The sequence below is a fragment of the Lynx rufus genome, unplaced genomic scaffold (genome assembly GCF_022079265.1).
Source record: "Lynx rufus isolate CCGP_SWC_20201006 ecotype Redwood Valley unplaced genomic scaffold, mLynRuf1.p SCAF_13, whole genome shotgun sequence".
Lineage (NCBI taxonomy): Eukaryota > Metazoa > Chordata > Mammalia > Carnivora > Felidae > Lynx > Lynx rufus.
In genome coordinates, this window is record NW_025814827.1 from 55495681 (window position 1) to 55519393 (window position 23713).

Sequence of the window (23713 nt, forward strand, 5' to 3'; positions counted from 1 at the left end):
TTAAAACAGTGAAACTATTATGGGAGGCATGTTAAAATGTCTATTCCTAATTAGCATTACTTTTATGTTGAGAAACATTTTAAGATATACTTACTGCTTACTTGTCCACAACAATCAATTCAGAAAAATGTAAGTACTAGATCAATATTTAACAACTGGAGAAAAAAATATACTGCTACATCAGCTGATTTTTCTTTGAATTTAATGAGTTACATCAAAAAATTAGGTAGTCATTTTACATTTAAGGAATAAAAATCTTAAAAAAAAATACAAAGAGTGAAAGGATTTTAACCAAGTTGACATTTCTTTTTGCTAGTTTTTAACAATTCATCTCATCATATCTTATTGCAATGTGCAAATGCATTTGCAGCACCCAGTACAATCATGAAACTAAATTTAAGCAAGTACATTGTTAATAATAACCCTCAGAGGAAACTGATTTACTTTCTACTAAAAACTCTATGGTATATAAGCATTACATAATAATGCTATTAATGCTATTTAATGCTTTTGTCACAAGAATCATCACCAAAGTTTTCTGGAAATGAGTCCACATAAAAATTAAATATTTAAAAGGTGAAATGTTCCTTATTTTAACTTTAGCAAGATCTTTCTTTTTCATTATTAAGAAATACTTTAATAGTTTTAAAGCAAAAGCTGTTAAGAGTAGAGTCTAGATAGCTAAAACTGTACTCCTGAGTTCAAACTTACAGATTCTTTTGTAAATAGTTCTCAATAAAATATCCTCCCTCCCCATCCCCCTGCCCCAAATCTTGTATTGTTTCTTACAAAACTTTGGTCAAGAGTAGAAATATATCCAGGCAGATGTATGTGCCATACAATAGCAAGAACAGTAAAGCCCAACTAATGACTTTGGGTTTTAGAAATAGAAGGCAATTAAAATGTACTCAAAGTTACATTAAGAAAAGCTTCCACAGGGTAATATTGAAACAGTCACAAAGGTTAAGAAAATACTGATATCAAAGTACAAATGACTACAATGTTAAAATACACAAAAACTACTATACAAGAGCCTCTTTTAAAATTAAAAATAAAGAACACAACACATGAGTCAGGATTATTTTCCTGTTCTACTCATGAATTTTAGTCTTTATATTCATAGGGTTAGTTATGTTGACATCTAGTAGAGTTTCTTAGGACATCTGATGAAGTTTCATCCCAACTTCAGAAGGTGGATCTTCCCCAAGGAACCGCTCAATTCTGGTCACGTCTTGGTCATTGTACAATTTCAAAGTAGTGCAATATCGCCATGATGTGCTGAGGCATAAAGACATATCCTGTGTACAGGGCCATCCCCACGATGGAAACCAGCATGGAATCTGAGTCATAGTTAAGGAAACAATTTACTTTTTCTTAATTTATTCAAAAGTAAATCCCAAAAGTTTTTTCAACTGTTTTATGTTGAAGTACCCATTCACTCACTTAGTGCTTTCTCATATATGTCAAGAACTAACCATTCTAGCCACTAATATTAACGCACCTGGCACTATTCTAAGTTTTGTAGCTCACTTCATCTTCACTATCACCTTCCAAGATAGGTACTGTTATTCCCCCTATTTATGCTTCAAAACATCAGACTGCTTCAACTGAAGCAGAAAGTGACACTGTTCAACCTAAGAAACAGAAATGTATAGGAATAAAATGGCATTTCATGACTTCAAAAGGTCTACCAACTTTAATAATAAGAACGTCTGATCCAAGAATTTTAGAACTATTTAGACTATTTGGTTAAAAGTGCTGGCTTTAGAGCCTCAGCTAAGATCAATCATATATACCTAACGACACATAAGGTGACAGAACCAGCTACCGTTAAACATTTATCATTATCACTAAACTTTGCAACATCCAATAAAAGTCATCTTGATAACCAAAACAATAAACATCTGTTTTGTGTTCCTTTGTCCTCATTCCAAAGGAACTGAAATGTATATGTTCAAAACAACGAGGGGCCCTCCTCTTGGGCCACACAAAATACTGCTAACAGAAATTATGTCAAATCTAAGGGCTTTCTGCTTTGCTGTCATGTAACCATGTTAAAAGGAATAACTGCTTCTGAATTGGGACCACATTTTATGAATTCATTCATTCGTATTCTCTCTCTCCCCTGCCCCCACTCGTCTTTCATACCTTTCAGTTCTACATAATAGTAGTTCTATAATACCTTACATTCTTGCACAAGAAGATAGGGTTTAAATAAACAACGTGCTTACCTACCAACTAATATTTGTATAACAGTTCAGTTGACAAACCTCTTTTATATATTATCTTGCTTGCTCTAACAGCTTTCTTGTGAGATGTTTATCATGACTGTTATTCATCAGAGCCTGACAAAACACAGGGCTCTACAAAAAGCTGTCTTTTGGGGTGCTTGGTGGCTCAGTCAATTAAGCATCCAACTTCAGCTCAGGTCATGATCTCATGGTTTGTGAGTTCGAGCCCCACATTGGACTCTGTGCTGACAGCTAAGAGCCTGGAGCCTTCTTCAGATTCTGTGTCTCCCTCTCTCTGCCCCTCCCCCACTCGTGCTTAGTCTAAAATTGAATAAACCTTAAAAAAAAAAAATTTTTTAACTGTCTTTTGAGCCAGAGCACAAACTGAAGCTATCCAACTCAAACCCTAAATTCATTCTCCTCATCCAGTAAACATGGATGAAAGTCTCCCATAATCATTTTTTTAATTTATTTCTCAGCCTCTCTTAATCCAGTTCTTTCTTAAGCTACCACTTTCTATATACCCTTTAATTTCTTAAAATAAAAAAAAAATGCCTACTGCTTTCATATCATTACCCATCACCCACACAACCATATAAATTCTACCTCTGCAGGCTACAGACACAGTTCGCAGGTCCCCAATGGCCACCTATCAAATCCAATGGCTATTTGAATGGACAATTTCAGTCCTTCCTCTTCAAAACTCTTCCCACTCTGAGCTAAGAAGGTGCTTTTCTCCAGGACTCTCCTCCCATTTCTCTCACCATTTTCCTGTGTCACTGGCTCTTTTTCCCTATCTGTCCCTCATATGTAAGATAATTAGAGTGAATTTTGTGCTTTTCTCCCAAACATACACTCCACTACTCTTAGAATGGCAGTCACATTCTCTGGATGGGCCTAACCTTTCCCATCTCCAGCCCCAACTGATCTTAACCAACTAGAAAACCCATCTCTTTGGGGCGCCTGGGTGGCTCAACTGCTTAGCCGTCAGACTCTTGATTTCGGCTCAGGTCACAATCTCATGGTTCATGGGATCAAGCTCCGCGTAGGCTCTGTGCTGATAGCAAGGAGCCTGCTTGGGATTCTCCCTCTCCCTCTCTCTGCCCCTACCCCACTCACGTGGGCTCACACTCACACGCACTCTCTCTCTCAAAATAAATAAACATTAAAAAAAGAAATTATCTTTGTAATAATTCCCACTCTCAAAACTGATCAGCCAGCTCAAAGTTTAGGACTTCTACCAGGAATTAAGGAACACAGATTCATTCTCTCTCTCGCCTTATGGAATATGCAGTTTGTTGATAGAATCCTGGAATCACTGGAGTCACTTTGCCTCCATGAGGAAAGCACAACTCAGAACAAAGCTGCCACATTATTATTGCAACAAAAATAATCACAGGAAAATGGAGCCAGAAACCTCATCAAAACACCTGAAGCTTACCTCACCAGTGGATTTTTAGATATAGAAGCCAATAAAGTCTCTTTACTCTTGAACAAGTTGTAAAATGTCTGTTATACTTGTAGCTGAAAACATTCCTAATGACAAAATAGAATCCCTAATGTTTTGTCTTGGACCCTACAAACTCTTATGGCCTGAACAATCACCTTAATGTTGCTGACCTGAACCCACCTTCTGTACTGCAGACAGGGATTTCCTACAACTTGCTAAACATTTTCACCTATGAAACTTCTGAGGTACTTCCTAAGTTCAACAGAGCCAAAACTGAACTCAATAACTTTCTCCAAAACTACCTCTTTCTAGGAGTCTGTCTTATTTTTTTTTAACTATTTGAAATAGTTGACATAATTATTAACAATTTGCCTAGTCACTAAATCCAGAAATTTGATTCCTCCTCCCCAGATTCAAATTATCTAAGACTTCTCAGTTCTTCCCAACCCCTACAAATGACTTTTATATCTCATGTTCCCTTACCCTAATCGATAATAAATGACTGAGGTATTTATCATTCCTTAATCATGCCAAAGCTCTGATTCTAGGCTGTTAGCCACTTTCCATGCCACTCTTTACTAAAGTGATCCTTTCAAAATACATTAGGCTTCCGGGGGCTCCTGGGTAGCTCAGTCAGTTAAGCATCGGACTTCAACTTAGGTCATGATCTCACAGTTCGTGAGTTTGAGCCACTGTCGGGCTCTCTGCTGTCAGCGCAGATAGGCTTCCCGGTGTTACAGGACAGCATGCGTAATTGTAAGCCAAAACATCCAAGGACCTTTCCAATCTAGTCCAAAGTATCTGTCTTAGGTTGGAGTCCATAGAAGTAGACAGAAATTGAGAGATTGGGACAGCGATTCTTGTACAAGTTATTCTTGAGGGAGTTTTAGCATAAAGGGGTGAGTAGAGCAAAACAGAGCAGGGAGAAAAAGCTAAGTAGGTTCAGGGGCTCAGCTCCCACAGGATGCTCTGGAGCATGAATTGGACCACATGTTTTGCTTTGAGGCAAGAGGCCTGACTTTTTCTGTCCCTTTATCTGTCAATCATTGGCTGCAGAACTGGGTGAGAAAAACCCACCTGAATAAGACAGCTGCCTTGGCGAAGGCCAATACTCTGAAGAACGGGACAGGTAGAAGACAAAAGAGGAGAGACACATCAGCCAGTAGAGGGGGTTGAGGTGAAGACCAACAGCACCACCTTCTATACTACTTTTCCCTTGTGCCTTCCAACACTCCAAATAATTCCCCCGACAAACATATCCTACTCACAGCCATATTACGTGAGTCTCAGAAAACAATGCTGTATATTTTCATACTGCTCTGCTTCTGCTTATGGTTTAATAATAACATGAGTCAGGATAATAGTGTGGTAATAGCAGCTTTTATTCCGTGAATGTCTAGTGTGCGCCCAACACTGTGTTAAATCCTCCAGCAAGTTCAAGTAACCCTGAATCTCAAAATCAGAGGAAGCAATGGAACCAATTCCAAACCAAATCAGTCACACTCCAAAAATCTGTGTTCTTAACCACTATTAATACCTTCGTATATATGAAAAATCCTACTCCTTCTGGTAAAACCCAATCATTCTTAGAGCTTGGGTAGTTACCCTCTCTCCTATGAGGCTTTCTCTAGCATTCATATTTTTCCCATTCTTACTCCCAACCTCCTTGCCCTACTGCTCATAAAGCTCTTTATTCATATAATTCAACACTTATCACTTGACATTACCTATTTTTTTTAATGTATTTATCTCATCCATATTATCAACTCCTTGAGCACAGGAACAATGTCTTATTATTTTTGTATCTCCAACATCTAACGTAACACACACTCAATAAATATTTGATGAATAATGAAATTGCTCAAGAAACATTGATTCTAGATTCACTGCAGTGCTTTCTACATATTCCACATATTACTGTGGTGAAAAACTTTATAGTGACTACAGAAAAAATAAAAGTCCATTTCTAGGCAATACAGTATTTTCAAAATGTTTTTTTAGATTTTTACAGCTTTTATTTAAGTGTACATACCAAGTAAAGGAAATGGTAAAGATCTTCAGGTCACTGGCTCAAATTCAATCAAGTAGGAAATGATTACTAAAAACAGTCATTTGAATGATTATATTACATACTCTTTATATTATAAATTTAATTATAATTCTTTAATTTAGTATGGAGAATATATCAGTTAAGAAGCATGCACAAATTACCTTAACAGGTAACTACTCTAAGAATCTGAAACTTAAACTGTATTTGTGAACACTAAAGTGTCAAAACTCTAAATTCTTCTATGCATATATGTTTTGCGGGGCACCTGGGTGGTTTAGTCAGTTAAGCGTCCAACTTCAGCTCAGGTCATGATCTCACATTTTGCAAGTTCAAGCCCCATATCGGGCTCTGAGCTGACAGTGAGGAGCCTGCTCAGATCCTGTCTCCCTCTCTGCCCCTCCCCCACTCGTGCTCGCGTGCTCTCTCTCTCTCTCACAAAAATAAACATTAAAAAATGTATGTCTTGCCAGTGAAATAAGAACTTACCAAACTTGAAAAGGTTGTTTTTTTTTTGCCTGATTAAAATATAAGATACTAGAGTTCATGATCTTATATAGCATTATGCTGTGATGCATATACATATGGAGTAAAAGCAATAGGAAATAAATAATGATTATATATGCTAAATTCAGGATGTCTACTTGGTAAGGTGAAATGGGGAGAGGAAGGAAGGAGAAACAACTTAGAAGGGGTATAAATGGAGCTTCAAATGTATTAGTAATGTTTTTCTTCACCTAGTTGGTAGTAAATGCACATTCACTATATTATTCTTTATGGAGTTTTTGTATGCCTGAATAGTCAATAACTTTTTTTTTTTTTTCAACGTTTATTTATTTTTGGGACAGAGAGAGACAGAGCATGAACGGGGGAGCGGCAGAGAGAGAGGGAGACACAGAATCGGAAACAGGCTCCAGGCTCTGAGCCATCAGCCCAGAGCCTGACGCGGGGCTCGAACTCCCGGACCGCGAGATCGTGACCTGGCTGAAGTCGGACGCTTAACCGACTGCGCCACCCAGGCGCCCCTCAATAACTTTTTTTTAATAAGAACTGTAAAGGAAAATGAAGCTACATACAGTACTAGACTAAAAACTGTTCTGTGTGAAGGATTCTCCTCCCTTACAAAATTTGAGTTAGACATCATTGGGCCTACTTTGCCACTAGGAAATAGAAAGTCTTAGCTCTCAGAAATCAACAATTCTCAATTCTGGCCATGATAAACAGAAAAGTACTGAAAGTCACTTGAGCCTAGAGGCAAAAATGCCAATTTATAAACTGCTCAAAGAATTATTTAATAAAAAAAAAAAAAAACTTAACCTAACCTTTCACTCATAGCCACTTATTAAATTTAACTTTTATCCTGTGTCTCCCCCCAAATGTTTCTATATTCTGATCCTATTTCTAATTACTTCCACAATCACAGCAACTAAATAAGCTTTAACAGTAAGTTTTCTGTACCATTAAATGTCAAAATTATTCCCAAAAATTATCTTAAAGCTCTCAAACATAAGAAAATATTTAAAACCAACTTAACTAAACCATGACTACACAACTCACAATAGGTGGATAAGTAGACAATGGGTCCATGAGGAACTTTTACGACCCTTAATAATCACCTTGCAAAAAATGCAGAAAGAATGCCCCTTTTATGAGTAGCTTTCTACAAATGCCAATTCAAGCAATGTAGTTGAAACAGCTCCAGTGTAACTGAGTTGAACATTCCCTGAGATTATGCTTGACACCATTTAAAATGGCAGTTTTACTGAGTACTGGTTTTATTGTGACATTTGCAAGGTTAGGGAATGTGTGATGTTCATCTCCTTAGAAGTTTCCTCACAGAGAGTATACTACCTATAATTTGCTATCTGGCATTTGATCAGATTTCTCAATCCATCGCATTCTTGAATACACCTCTCAAAGTTTAAAGTATACTCCATACACTCCATACACTGTGAAGCACAAGAAATGAGTTCTGGAAACACCATGACACTGGAGAAAACCTAGGTTTGAGCTGTAACACTGCCAATTCCTGATTGTGTCAAAAACTCTGTGATCACCAGTCTCCTTATCTATAAAATAAGGACACACATCACCTATCTTTCAGGGTTCATGTGAGAATTTTGAATCAAATCTATTCTGCAACAAAAGGCAATACAATCCTTATTAAAATTATTATTTGAGGGGCACCTGGGTGGCTCAGTGAGTTAACTACTCTAAGAATCTGAAACTTAAACTCTATTTGTGAACACTAAAGTGTCAAAACTTTAAATTCTTTTATGCATATCTGACTTCAGCTCAGGTCATGATCTCACATTTGTGGGTTCGAGCCCCGCATCGGGCTCTGTGCTGAAAGCTCAGAGCCTGGAGCCTGCTTCAGATTCTGCGTCTCCCCCCCTTTTTGCCCCTCCCCAATTTGCACTGTCTCTCTCTCCCAAACATTTTAAAATTAAAAAAAAAAAAAATCCTATTGTTTGAGGCCATAGGCATTTAACATCATGACTTACACAATGTTTGGGAACTTCCCAAGGTCACCCTGCTACTAATTTGTTATTAATTTACAGTACAATTCTGAGACATCACAATCCCTCTGGAACAGTTTCTTCTCCATAAAAAGAGGCCACTTCCTGCATTAACATCTTAGGATACCACCTGCATGGAGAGGGCACTTAGGCAACTCTCATCCACCCCTGATGTAATCTTGTTTCACATACACACAGAGAAAAAATGTAAATAATCAATGTTTTGTAACATGCATACATTGGAAAGCAATACTCAAAATGACAGAATAATCTAAGAAAACCCTTACTGTTGTCTGAAAGATATACATACCAGTAGCAGTACACTAATTAACGGGGTTGACATTCTAGAGGGGGGCTATATGATTCGAGATGTATAAAGCTAGCAAAATCTGGAATATAAAAAAAAAACTCAAAAACTAAAAAAAAAAAAAAAAAGAATGTGTGTGTTTGTAACTGCCTCTACCACTGAATTTTAAGTGCTTAAGGGCCAGAGTACATTGGCTCAGCCGCCCCTTGGCTTGCAGCTGTAATGCATTGCTAGATAAAGCAGGTGCTTCATAAATCATTCAAGAACTGAGCAGATAATGTGCCAGGATATGTGCAGGCGCTGAAGATAAATGTTTGTTCAAGGACTGAATGAACAATCAGGTTATTTATAACCTGGATATAACATAAATGTTTTATGGGTTCAGTGGATTTAAAAGCAAATAGATGTGAAACCATATATCTGTATGTTGTTTGCTGTTCTTTAACAGGAAACCCCAACTAATCATCAGCTGATAAGTTTCCAGCTAGATAGGAAAAAAAAAAGATTTCTTTTGCTCATATAAGGGCCATACCCAACCCTTTTCCCAGAGACTTACAATAAAAAAAAAATAAAAATAAAAAAATCCTGATAACAAAGAGAGGAAATGCTTTGAAGATAAGTACAGTACATCAGAAGCAAGACCACAGCAACTAACACTTTCCATCCCAGCCAGTAACCGCACTATCACCGCCTACCTTAGTAACCTATTCACAAGACTTTGGAGAAATCAAAAGTAGTTTCTCATTGGGAAAAGGCCAGGGACCTCTGTTCCAGCAGGTACAACTCATATCTCTTCACAAATCTAAATAATTTCAATGCACTGATTCTTGCCATTTGCAACATGGATAGAGCTAGAGAGAATAACGCTAAGAGAGACAAGCCAATCAGAGAAAGACAAATACCATGTAATTTCATTCATATGTATAATTTAAGAAACAAAACAAACAAGCAAAGGAGAGAAACAAACAAGGAGAGAGAAACAAACCAAAAAACAGACTCTTAATTGGAGAGAACAAACTGCTGGTCAGCAGAGGGGAGTTGGGTAGGAAGATCGGTGAAATAGGTGAGGGGGATTAACAGCACACTTATCCTGATGAGTAACGAGTAATGTACAGAATTACTGATTCACTATATTGCACACCCAAAACTCATATAGCACTGTATATTAACTATATTCAAATCAAAATTAAAAATTAAAAAAAAACACCTGGAGATCATCACCAAGAGAAATGTTAAGAAAGTGCATTTTTACCAAATATATCAACTATCTCTTGATACTTTTCTGGTTACCTTAAAATAAAAGCAAGTAGAAGATACTGATACTGTTACAGTCCTGTGTATGTTAGTCAATTTGATATCCATGGGTCATTTTAAAGGACATCACATTAGCATCAGAAGTTAGTATTTAGCAGGGCACCTTGGTGGCTCAATCGGTTAAGCACGCGACTTCAGTTCAGGTCAAGATCTTGCAGTTTGTGAGTTCGAGCCCCGCGTCGGGCTCTGTGCTGACAGCTCAGAGCCTGGAGTCTGCTTCAGATTTTGTGTTTCCCTCTCTCTCTGCCCCTCCCCCACTCATGGTCGGTCTCTCTCTCTCTCTCTCAAAAATAAACGTCAAAAAAAAATTTTTTTTAAGTATTTAGCAAGCAAAACACATTCTCTAAACTTTGCGTAGTATGATTACATCAAAGGATGGAAATTGATTTTAGAAACTACAACTTGATGACAAACTAAAGAAACAAAAAAACATGCTGCTGAAACCACCAATGATCATGTTCAACTCTGAACTGAAGTCCTGGAAATGGTTTGCAGCTCCGAGCCCAGAAACACCCAGGCTGTGTATCATTGTGCACCTTTGTAATTAAAGCTTCTAATTTCATGCAGATTTGAAGTCCCAGGATCAAGGGGACAAAACCCCCAGACTGCTCTGAAATATAATCTGTTCTGCTGTGATACATTCCTGGAATATCAGCTAGCTCACACATGACTAGCATAACATAGGAGCTGTACTGTTTCATACAGGATTCTTCATAAATTAGGGGAGCCAGATTAAGTGGGAGAAGAATTATAACCTTCAGCAAGAAACATCCTTTAGCTTAGATGCTGCACAGGCAAGAATCCTTTGAGCCCTATTTTAAGAAAATTAAAAGTGAGGCGCCTCGGTGGCTCAGTTGGTTAAGCGGCCAACTTCGGCTCAGGTCATGATCTCGCAGTCCGTGAGTTCGAGCCCCGCATCAGGCTCTGTTCTGACAGCTCAGAGCCTGGAGCCTGTTTCAGATTCTGTGTCTCCCTCTCTCTGACCCTCCCCCCATTCATGCTCTGTCTCTCTCTGTCTCAAAAATAAATAAACGTTTAAAAAAATTTTTAAAAAATTAAAAGTTAGTATCTGCACCAAGGCTCCGTCTCCAGAAAAGCACACCTCCAGGCTAGCACAATTCTTAGCTAGTGGCAGGTTGAACTGACTCCTTCCTGTACCTCTTTAATGGCAGCCCACACCATCTACACTACTTAGCATTTCCAGTCAATTCTGCCCATGCATTTTTAATGTCCTCTCAGGCAGCCCCCAGCGTGCCTGCCTGGGCTATCCAAGTTATCCCCCCAAGATGTCAATTATTGTTTTAGTTAGTGCTTGCTTACTAAGTTGTATAGATTTTGAGTGCTCTAGTGCTATTTTCCCATAAACCCTATAACTTGGGGATTTTTTCAGGAACACATGTGATGGCTAAAATTTTTTTATTAGTAGTAATTCTTTTTTTTTTTAATGTTTTATTTATTTTGAGAGAAGGACAGAGAGACAGAGCATAAGTGGAGGAGGGGCACAGAGAGAGGGAGACACAGACTCTGAAGCAGGCTCCAGGCTCCGAGCTGTTAGCACAGAGCCCCACTCAGGGCTCAAACTCACAAGCAGTGAGATCATGACCTGAGCCAGTCAGACGCTCAACCGACTGAGAATTAGAAAAGTAATTCTACTTTTCATAGCTATTGATCGTAAATACTGTCTTTCTATCATTTCATAACTACTATTTTTTAAGCATTCCAGTTTATGAAAAGTATATATGCTCTATTAAGTAGATCTTCTGGAACATATAGTTTTAATTATTAAATTTGAGCATTGGGGGTTTTTTTTGTTGTTTTTTAACAAAAGAATCCATCTTATCTTTGCTCCTAAGTACCATAAATGTTAAAGCCTAGGGGGTGGGTCACAAAGTCTTTGAAAATTTGTAGTGGATGGGATGCCTATCTGGCTCAGTCTGTAGAGCATGTGACTCAATCTCAGGGTCATAAGTGTACACACACACACACACACACACACACACAGTTCTTATGTAATACAGTTTTATTCATCTTCCATCTTTCCTGAGAGCTATTAAAGAAAAAATTATAATATCCAAAGGAGTATAGATAAGGGATATTCTAACATTTTCATTTAGCCAACCCAACATCAAGGCAGGGTAAAACAGGCTAGAGCAGCTGTCTTTGAACTAAAGCACAGGAGCCTTGGAGATACAAGACTTTCCAGAAGGTTAGGATCTGTTAAAGGGAAGGGTTTACAGATCTTCAGCTGCCACTGACTCTCCTAAAGCCTGATCTGAGCATTATCATGATCTGCTAGTTCTCCTTCCCATCCCCCCTTACAACTTCATTTCTACCACTTTACTTCCTGAATCCAAAATTATGCATTTCCCCAGGGTATAAAATAATTTTTGGGACAGCAAACAAAGGAATAGTAACTACCTTGAGTTGTACTTTATTTCACCTCGGTAACAAACTCCTGGCACAGCTACAAGCTTCATCGATCTATCCATTTAATAATTTCAATCCAGAAGTGAGACAGCTTCCCAGCCTGGGCCTGACAGAATGGCTCCTACAAAAAAGGATGGTGAGAAGGGCCTTTCTGCCATCAACGAGGTAGTGACCAGATAATACAATGTCAGCACTTAAAAGCACACCCATGGAGTAGGCTTTAAGAAGCATGCCAAAAGTCTGGAAATTTGCCATAAAGAGATGGGAAGTCCAGATGTGCACACTGACACCAGGCTCCACAAAGCCGTCTGAGTCAAAGGAATGAGGAATGGCCCAGGGCATACCCATGTGTGGTTGTAGGATGAAGATTCACCAGACAAGCTTTAATACATTGGTTATCTATGGACCTGTCACCACTTTCAAAAATCTACAGTCAGGGGCGCCTGAGTGGCTCAGTCAGTTGAGCATCCGACTTCAGCTCCGGTCATGATCTCATGGTTCGTGAGTTTGAGCCCCACGTCGGGCTCTGGGCTGACAGCTCAGAGCCTGGAGCCCACTTCGGATTCTGTGTCTCCCTCTGTCTGTCCCTCCGCTGCTTGCACTCTGTCTCTCACATTGTCTCAAAAATAAACAAACATTAAAAAAAAATTTTTTTTTAAATCTACAGTCAATATGGATGAGAAATAAGCACTGGTTGTCAAATAAAGTTATAAAATTTTAAAAAAAAAGGCAAGAAGGGTAAAAGTGTTTATGTAACAATTGCTTGAGCAGAAAAATGGCACTGAGCTTTTTCTGACAGAAATTAAGGTTGATTTTGCCTATTTAGCTTCACAATAAGGACTGGTGTTTCCAAAGAGGTTATGCGATAAACATTTTCTATGAATTATACAAGAAAAAATATAGTTTTAAGGTTTTAACAAAAATATACAATCATAGGGGCACCTGGGTGGCTCAGTCAGTTGAGCATCTGACTCTTGATTTTGACTCAAGTCACGATCCCAGGGTCATGGGATCAAGCCCCACATCAGGCTTCATGCTGAGCATGGAGCTTGCTTAGGATTCTCTGTCTCTCTGCCCCTCTCCCCTACTTGCACTTTCTAATACACATAAAATAATAAAATACATATGAAAAGCAAGGAATTAAATCCACTGTAACTATTTAAATTTACTATGAAATGTTTCAAATGTCAACTTAAATGAACAAGATAATACCCATTACTTTTTGTTCTTGTAGGGGCTACACAAAAAGTCTAAATACCACTGGGGTGGAGGCTTGGAAGCATTAATTTATCAGTTACAACTATTCTTACCTCTGCTTCCCCCTCTTCAGCCCTCCCTTGTAACAGAGAGCTGCATTCATTTCTACAAAAGGAATCTCAAAAGAAAATGGCATGAAATGTAAAAGACTGAAGACTAGTGGGAAGAAATTCTTTTTCTCCTGAAGTCTGAAGGCAATGTTTGGGCTATTTCAACATTATTCTGAAATCACATTTTGTTTGAAGACACCTTGATAAATCTTTCTAAAAGGCATTAAACTGATTTACTAAATATCTTTCTAGAAGTAACTTTCTCTGATATTAACAATTTTGCCTAGGTGGCTCAGTCAGTTAAGTGTCTGACTTCTGCTCAGACCATGATCTCTCAGTTCATAAGCTCAAGCCCTGAATCGGTCTCTCTGCAGTCAGAACAGAGCCTACTTTGGATCCTCAGTCCCCCTCTCCCACTGTGCCCCTCCCCCACTCATGCTCTTTCTCTTTCAAAAACAAATAAACATTAAAAAATATATTTTTGCCTAATCATCAAACCACATGCTGATTTTTACTGGAACTCTATTTAAAGTATCAAAGGATTTTGTACATACAAACATTTTCTTCAAAAGAGGTACTCATTAAGAAGAAAGTTCTAGTAGAAGACTCTGGTGAATTGGGGTTTTAATGATAATACCTTCTATTGAATAGCTCAGAGGAAGCTCTGCCAAAGACAGAGACACTGAGCTAAAGCTCCCCCCTGGCCAAAATACAGTGTTTCTTGGTCAATTTTGTTTTGTTTGTTGTGTTTATTTACAAAAATATGTTACACAGGAAATACACAGATAAAAATACTAACTTAATTATTAGTGACTCCAAAAATGGCAAGGCAAAATATACACCTCAAACACCTCTCTCCTGGCTTATAAAAACCTTGATTTTACCAAACCAGGTGCTATTAAAAACAGCTTAAGTGCATTTTCCAGGTTTTCACAGAATACTTCAGGAGAGATACACAGGAAACTGGTAACATGGGTTGTCCTGAGGTGGCTGGGTGGAAAGAAGACTTTTACCACCTACCTTTTTGGTGCCTTTTGAGTTTTGAACCATGAGGATGTATGATCTATTTTTATTTACAATTTAAAAATTCATATTTTCTAAACTCTCAAATACTTTAGTATATTGAGATGAAAGAAAAATTCTTCTCAATTCTAGCTGTTAGCATTTGAGGATACAGCAAAAATCTACAAAAATAAATTAACTTAGCTGCTACTGACACAGCATACACCTTTAAATTTTTAATGCTCTCTTTTTCATTATCATGCAAAGCCTACCCCAATCCAAAATACCTACTTTTGCTTCTACCCTTGCCTCCCCTCATGGCCCTTAATCTTTCCCAAACCCTGTAGCTAAAGTAAACCTTTTCAAACTTAGTCAGACTGGATCACTCCTCTCAAAAACCTTCCAAGAGCATCCTTTTCAACTAAGATTAAAAGCCAAAATCCTTACCATGACTGCCAGGATCTCCACGGACTCTGCCCTCTCCCCCGTGGTCACTCTGCTCCAGCCACACCTGCCTCGGTGATGGCCTTCATACGTGCCAGGCAGGCTCTGGACTCAGGGATTTGCCCTGGCTATTCCCTCTCCAGCTATGTTCTTCCCTTAGATTTCTACTCTCTAATTCCATCACTTTCTTTATGTTTTTACGCAAATGCTGCTCAGGGAAGCCTCTCCTCATATCCTCTTTAGAAACAACTCCATCCCATCTGCACATTTATCCCACTGACCTACTTCTCTGTCTTCCACAATGCTTACCACCTAGCATACTATGTAATTCAATTATAAACGTTCCACAAGGAAGGGATCTTTGTCTCATTTGCTCAGATGTATCACAAGCACCTAAACCAGCATCTGGTACAAGGTATGCACCCAGAAGTATCTGGTAAATTAATAAATGGCCCTAACCTGCTTTCTCAACTTCACTTGCCACTTCTTCTGCCTTAAAGAATCCCTGTTCCAGCCAGTCAGCCTGGTGTACCCACTATCCCAGCACACCTCAGCATCCCAGGCCACACCCTCTTCCCATCTGGGGGGAGAAAAAACAAAAACGAAAAACCAAAACACTCAAATACCTCCCTGAAAGTTCTCTGAGCACTCTCAGTCCCCACGTTCTTCCTGCCCTGCATCCCAAGGACTTTTTGCCCAGCTCACTCTACTGCGATGACCCCAGGGTGGATCCATCTGAGAACATGTGTAAATCCTAATTTTTCCTAAAGCTTGGCTCTAATTTCCTTGAAGACATAGTCCATTTTCTTGGAAACTTATAGAACTCAGTACATTAATAATGACCAAAAAACGGTTCTAGGATGCATTTTTTTCCATTCAAAATGAAAAGAGCTTTGAGCCTCAGGGAGAAATGTATGTTTTTATGGCTTATTTCTCTAGTTTATTAAATATTAAAATATCAATGAGAAAATTGTTACTAGATTTCAGTGACTCTACTCAAAAGGTATGAGCACGTCCCCTCATCTCCTGAAGTCTTAATCCAGTGCCTAGGCAACACTACAGGATCTGACCATCTGACCTCCTCTCCTACTACTGATGCGACCCTCCACTCTGCCCCAGCCACACTGGCCCCTGGCTATCTGTCAAACACAGACATGCCGGTGTTTGGGGGCATTCATACTTACTGTCCCTTCTGCCTAGAATGCCCATTCCCCTGGAATTCTCTGCCAGCTTAAATCTTTCCAGGGACTCAGGTGGTATGCTAGGTGGTATGCGGGGTGGCTCAGTCGGTTAAGCGTCTGACTTCGGCTCAGGTCATGATTTCATGGTCCCTGAGTTCGAGCCCCGCGTCGGGCTCTGTGCTGACAGCTCAGAGCCTGAAGCCTGTTTTGGATTCTGTGTCTCCCTCTCTCTCTGCCCCTCCCCCGTTCATGCTCTGTCTCTCTCTGTCTCAAAAATAAATAAACGTTAAAAAAAAAAAGTAAAAAAAAAATCTTTCCAAATGCCCTTCCTGACCACTCTAGCTAAAATTGAAAAACACTCCTTCCTACTTCCTATCCTCTTCTGTTTTGTTTTTCTCTATAAGAGCTATAACAATTTAATAGCCTATATTTTTTATTTAGTGGCATTAGAATAAATATTTTTATCTGTTTTGTTCAGTCATACCCCCACTACCTAGAATAGTATCTGGCAATTAGGAAGCACTTAATTCTTGTGAAATGCAGAATTCAAACATACATATTTTACAAATGAATATGTATAACAAAGTAAATTTTGTTAACGTTTTTTTTTTAAAAAAAATTTTTTTTTCAACGTTTATTTATTTTTGGGACAGAGAGAGACAGAGCATGAACGGGGGAGGGGCAGAGAGAGAGGGAGACACAGAATCGGAAACAGGCTCCAGGCTCTGAGCCATCAGCCCAGAGCCTGACGCGGGGCTCGAACTCCCGGACCGCGAGATCGTGACCTGGCTGAAGTCGGATGCTTAACCGACTGCGCCACCCAGGCGCCCCTGTTAACGTTTTTTTTAAATAAATCAAAGAAGTTCTTTCACTCTATAGTATTTTTTGCTTCTTTTAATTTGAATTCTCTCCAAGAACTGAATTTTTTTCACCAGCAACAGCCAAGCTCCAAAGCTACCCAAATCCGCTTTAAAATCAGGTCTCTTTTACCATTCCTAAGTACTTCTGCAATTCCTTTGAAATGACAAATCAATATACAAACAAATGTTTCTCAAGCACTATCTATGTGCCCAGCACTGTGGTTTAGAAAATTTCTTTTCTTGAAGGAACACAGATTGTCTTTCAGGGTAAATCTAATTCCTAACATAAACCAAAAAACTGCCCACATTTTGCCTAAAATAAATAGAAGTATAAAATGTCATGGAAACATAAGAAGTCATAGAAAGATGGCAAATATAGCTCAGTGATTACAGAATAAAGTCCTTTTTTATCTTAAAAAAAAAGCTAAATAACTTTTACTTATTCTTCAAATTATTTTAACAAGATATTTTTAATTTTTCCGTACCTCTCAGCAGCATGGTTACAATGTTTTCCAGTGAGACACTACAGGGAGTGTCTCACTGGTTACAAAACTTGCCTTAGTTACAAAACCTGGTGTTTTCCTTTCCCACTGATGGCTGCCAGTAGGGAAAGGGGGCTTTTGAAACGTTAAAACTTCTACTTTGGAGATGGAGCTCAATGAATTACAGTCTGCAGGCTCTGCTGTAGTATTCATTGTAATACCACTCTGCCCTTATTCCATTCACTTGATTGTTACCTTCTGTTTTAATCAGGTGTCACGTCCCCTTCTCGTGCAGGACAGATACCATGTCTGCACATGGAAAATGTTCAAGTACTGGTTGACAAACAAAAAGCTAATTATCGTTTCAAATATAGTAACAGAAAGCAGATGATAAGAGAAAATTTAGGGGGCGCCTGGGTGGCTCAGTCAGTTGAGCATCTGACTTTGGCTCAGGTCACCATCTCACGGTTTGTGGGTTCGAGCCCCATGTCGGGCTCTGTACTGACAGCTCGGAGCCTGAAGCCTGCTTTGGATTCTCTTTCTGCCCCTCCCTTATTCACGTTCTGTCTCTCTCTCAAAAATAAGCATTAATTTTTTTTTTTTTTAAAGTAAGAGAAAATTTAGGATATGGGCCCTAGCATGGTACAATTACAAAACGGATTTTTAAACCTTATTCTTTCAAGAACCATTTGCAGTGGGCCTGACTTGACACAGATGCATTTCCTTAAAAAACATATTTAAAATTATTTTTTGTAACAATTTCCTTACTTAGATAATTTCTTTTTAATTTTTTTTTCAACGTTTATTTATTTTTGGGGCAGAGAGAGAGAGAGCATGAACGGGGGAGGGGCAGAGAGAGAGGGAGACACAGAATCGGAAACAGGCTCCAGGCTCTGAGCCATCAGCCCAGAGCCTGACGCGGGGCTCGAACTCACGGACCGCGAGATCGTGACCTGGCTGAAGTCGGACGCTTAACCGACTGTGCCACCCAGGCGCCCCATTACTTAGATAATTTCAAAAACCCTCATATTCAACTGGGATTGACCTTCCAATTTACAACAACCATTAACTTCTAGCTATTTCATTTCGGAGAAACAGAGAAGCAAATTCAGATGTTCAAGGATACCTCTAGAAAAATGTACAGAAGTAGTTAATAGAAGGCTATCAGTTTCCCTAAAACAGGGACAACTTCAATTTATTAAAGGAATTACAGCAGTGACATGTAAACTAGTGCAATTACCTTCTTCTAGAGTCTTTAGTTAGGACTTCTAACTCAGAGACCACTTTTCAGACAGCCAGACAAATTTCTTACATGAAATTTTAGTTTGCTAGCAGCAATGACTGGATTCAATGCAATTTTTAAGAAAGTATGTCTCTTTTCAAAACCATGTAACTGGCTACAAAACTGTTCTATATGAAACTTACTAATTATTGATGAACTTAAGAAATTCAAACTACTTCACAGTAATTAAAGCTCCTAATAACTGGGGGGGAATTCCTCATTCAGCTTCCTCATTCAGTTTCTTCCTCCGCCCTAGAATGAAGATTCAATTTCAAATCAATGTTCCAAAATCGTATACAATAATTAAATGCCTGACTTTAACTCTAGAAGTTCAACTGGAATAGAAGCACAACAGCTGATAGTAATTTAAGACTGGCATATGTCAAAAGTATTACATTTCCACCTTCGTTAATTCAATAATGTGAACTTTGAAATAATACCTTTTTAATCTTAGATTTAAAGCCATAGTGTTCTACAGCCCCGATGCTAGTTTGTTGCAGTTCTCACTAGTTTTTTAAAAACAAAACACTTGGTCAGAAAAACCAATGAGAAGTCAAAAGCTTCAAAGGGAAAAATCTACAGGCGCACTATATTTCATTTCATAATTTATGCCACCACCCCCCTCCCAAAGAGCCATCATCTGGTTTATTTACAGGACACTATTACTATTGCAATATAAGAGGAAAACCTTAATACCATTGACACTGTAGCATGTATCCAAGCAAAAGCTTTTAAGAGTAAAACTTTTGATGGACTCTGACAGTGAGCTCTACATTCAACCTCCTACTTAAAGAGTGTCGATTTAGTGCAACATTGTTTAAATTCATTTTTTTTTAAATGTTTATTTTGAGAGAGAGAGAAAGTATGTCAAGGAGGCTCACCACTGTCAACATAGAGCTCAACACGGGGGTTCAATCGAACAAACCAGTGAGATCAGGATCTGAGCTGCAATCAAGAGTGGGGCCCTTAACCAACTGAGCCACTCAGGCAATCCTAAATTCACTTTTAAATTGATTTTAACCGAGGGGCACCTCTATTTTTCTAGAGCCATCCTTAAACATCTGAATTTGCTTCTCTATTTCTCCGAAATGAAATAGCTAGATGTTAATGGTTGTTGTAAATTGGAAGGTCAATCCCAGTTGAATATGAGGGTTTTTGAAATTATCTAAGTAAGGAAACTAGCTGACTCAGTTGGAAGAGAATGTGGCTCTTTTTTTAAAAAAATGTCTTTAATGTCTATTCATTTTTGAGAGAGATAGAGACAGAATGAGAGTGGGTTAGGAGCAGAGAGAGAGGGAGACACAGAATCTAAAGCAGGCTCCAGGCTCTGAGCTGTCAGCACAGAGCCTGACGCAGGGCTCGAACTCACAAGCTGTGAGATCATGACCTGAGCGAAGTCAGACGCTCAACCCACTGAGCCACCCAGGAGCCCCTGATTTTAACTGAGGGGCACCTACCTGACTCAGTTGGAAGAGAATGTGGCTCTTGATCTCAGGGTGTGAGTTCAAGCCCCATGTTGGATGTAGACATTACTTAAGTAAATAAATACATAAACCTTAAAAATAAAAAAAAAAATTAAAAAAAGATGATTTTAACCGAGTCAAGAAGTCTGTGCTTCTATACTTAATATACCTTTTACACGGGTGCTTGATCTCTAACCTATAGAACTTAGAGTAAGACTAAACTGCAGCTACAAATAAATGGTGCAGGAAATCAGAGCACACTTTACATTCAGACTTTAAATCCAAAAATATGGTTCTTAAGTGCTGGAAAGCTTTGGAAAGAAACAATAATAAAAATAAATAATTTTTCTTGTAAGCAGCTTAAAAGTCCTCCAAAGTGTTGAAACAAAAAACAGCTCTGAGTACAACCTTATGCTAGTTCAACACAAATAAGCACACTTATTAATGCTTGGAAGGAAATGATCTCAGTCACTCCACCAGAATGCAACAATGCATTTGCAAAGCTGTTCTCAAGCTACTCCAAACTAAACCACATTGAAAAGGAGCCCGTGTAATATACAGAGTTGTCAAATCACTCTGTTGTACACATAAAACTAGTGTAGCGTTGTGTTAACTATACTTCAATTAAAAAAAGAGAAACCCCGTATGAAGTACATGTTATGTGAAATATTTTTTATATTTGGCCCCCAAATTTAAAACAAAACAAAAAAAAAGTTACAGCTCATTATTACTATATTCTGCAAATGAAAACACAAACATCACAGGCTTCAGAAAGCCTATTTACACAACTTTGCTTATTAAGTGAGGTTGTTATGAAAGTTAGATGGGTTAAGATACAGGCAAAACGCTCAGCACAGTTGCTTGGCTCCAAGTGACCATTCAATAGTCTTTAACAAGTATTTATTAGCTATCTATGAAAACACAGTTTCAAACACTATTTACAACTAACCACAAATTCCTTTCTGGGCTCGACTGTGAAAACAGCAACTTAATGAATAAAACACTTTTTAAACTCCCCATCCTGGAGACCAAAAAGCTACAACAAACTGCTTTTAAAAAACTATTGGGGTGTCACAAACACAAACTCACATGATTTTAAAAGTCTAGTAAACGGGTTAGCATTCTCATTAGGACCAAAGTCAGCTAACTCAGGGACAGTTAAAGGTCAAAGGCGTCCAAAGCCAGGAGCGATTTGCTCCACTTCCACGGTCCCTGCCTCCCAAAGCAAAGGGGACGAAACCAAAGGCAGGCGCGGCCGAAGTGCCGGCGAGGACGCACCAGGTTAGACATCGCCCTAGGGGATTTCCTCCAGTAATAAAGCCGCTTCTACCTCGGCAAAGCGACTCACCGGCGACCCCGGATCAAGGGATGTAGCCCCCCCCACCCTCCCCAGCCGCACGCCCGCCGCCCTTGGGCCCCGAGACCTCCGCCCCGCTCGCCCGCAGCGAAGAAGCGAGTCCGCGCGCGCGCCGTCCCCGCACAGCCGCCTCTCCGCCCCCACCCCGGCGCCTGGGCCCAGGAGGATGCCGCCCGGCTCCGCTCCCCCGCCCCCCGGCCCCCGCGCCCGCGGCCTGGGCAGGATACTGAACACAGTCCGCTCCCAGGGCTCCAGCATATAGAGCGCCGTGACCAGCAGATACTGGTAGTAGAACCAGGACATTTGCTTCCAGGCCCGCGCCAGCGCCATCCCCGCCACGCGCCTTCCTCGTTGAAGCCGAACGTCAGTCTGTCCGGCCGGCCTCCGGTTAGCGTCCTACAGCCCCCGGCCGCGAGGCCCGCCCGCCCGCCACCGCGAGCCCATTGGCCCGGCCGGCCAGGCGCGTCACCCGCTGGCACGCCCAGCCCCGCGCGCGCCCAGGCAGCCGGCGGCGAGCCCCGCCCGGCCGGCGCTCATTGGCCCAGCCGTGGCCACGCGTCGCCCCACTCCCTCCCTGGTTTCCCCCTCTCCTCCCCGGGCCGCGCCCACGCGAGCGGGAGAACCCTCCCAGCGAGAGCGCCCCGCCGCGCGCCGCCGGCCACGCCCTACCCCGCCCCGCCTGGCCCGGCCGCTGGTGGGCGGGGAGTTAGTCCTTGGTGGGGTAACGGTAGGCCGACCGGGGGTGGTCGGCAGCCCCAGTTCGCCCCAGAAACGTTTGTCGAAGACCTATTCGTAGAATGCCTGTGATGCTTCAGGCATCCTACTGGGCATCCCACGGGGGTTAACAGGATCGTGATGGGTTCCTTGCCTCGAGCAGTTTCCTATCTAGCGGGGGAGACGGGCATTAACCACATAAATGCAACAACAGCTGTGACCCGTGCAGAGAGGGAGAATAAGGCGCTCTGAGGGTGGGGAGGCTAACGTCACCTAACCAAAGAGGTCAGGGAAGGCGTCTCTGAAGAAGTGATGCACACATTGCCTCCTCCCTCCTCCGCGCGCGCGCACACACACACACACACACACACACACACACACACACATAGAACAACATATCCCCCTGCACTCCTTAACCTAAAGACAAGAGATTACCTTAACAATGAATATCTGCATACCTCTTTTAGTGGCTACAGGTACCCTACAGGTCAAGGCCAGGAAATGGACCCTGATCTGGTGGGCTCTGTAGATGACCGGCTGCTTGAGATCCCTCTGTGGGTTGGTGATACCTCCTGGAGATGCACTTTTAAATGCCCATATCTTCCCACTGGCAAATGGGCCAGCAAGATTGCACTCACTTCTGGGAACAAGGTGAATGGCTAGCACGTGAAATGACCATTAAATGGCCTGCTGTTTAAATGTTAAAAAGTTTCTTTTAAATATCCTACTGCTTAAACTTTAAAACTTTCACGGTTGAGGGGCGCCTGGGTGGCGCAGTCGGTTAAGCGTCTGACTTCAGCCAGGTCACGATCTCGCGGTCCGTGAGTTCGAGCCCCGCGTCAGGCTCTGGGCTGATGGCTCAGAGCCTGGAGCCTGTTTCCGATTCTGTGTCTCCCTCTCGCTCTGCCCCTCCCCCGTTCATGCTCTCTCTCTCTCTGCCCCAAAAATAAATAAACGTTGAAAAAAAAATTTAAAACTTTCATGGTTGATAACTTTTTATTTATTCATTTGGAAATATCAACTGCTGTTTATGAGCTAAATATTGGGGATAGAAAGCCTAACCTTCCTAACATAACCAGTCTGCTAAGGCAGAGAGGTGAGTTAACTGATTACAGTGAGATGTGGTAAAGGTTTTTTTTTTTTGGTTTGTTTTCTGGGTTTTTTTTGTTTTTTGGTTTTTTTGTTTGTTTGTTTGTTTTATGTGTAGAATGCCATGATAGGCCAGAGAAAATCAGATTGGGGTTATAAAAGGCTTCTGAGATGGTGCTTGAGGGAAAAGTAGAAGTGGCAGAATGAATGAGTTTAGGGAGGAGAGGGTAAGACAGA

General features: G+C 40.4%; 1 protein-coding gene across 1 annotated transcript; it reads right to left on the bottom strand.

The window, feature by feature from the left end:
* Positions 1 to 194: 194 nt before the first annotated feature.
* Positions 195 to 22060, bottom strand: SPTSSA (serine palmitoyltransferase small subunit A). The gene is made up of 2 exons (XM_047075586.1): positions 21901 to 22060; positions 195 to 1340 (listed from the first exon to the last, which is right to left on the bottom strand). The coding sequence occupies exons 1-2, from the start codon at positions 22001 to 22003 to the stop codon at positions 1237 to 1239; spliced, it is 207 nt and encodes a 68-aa protein (XP_046931542.1). The 5' UTR covers positions 22004 to 22060; the 3' UTR covers positions 195 to 1236.
* Between the last annotated feature and the right edge of the window lie 1653 nt (positions 22061 to 23713).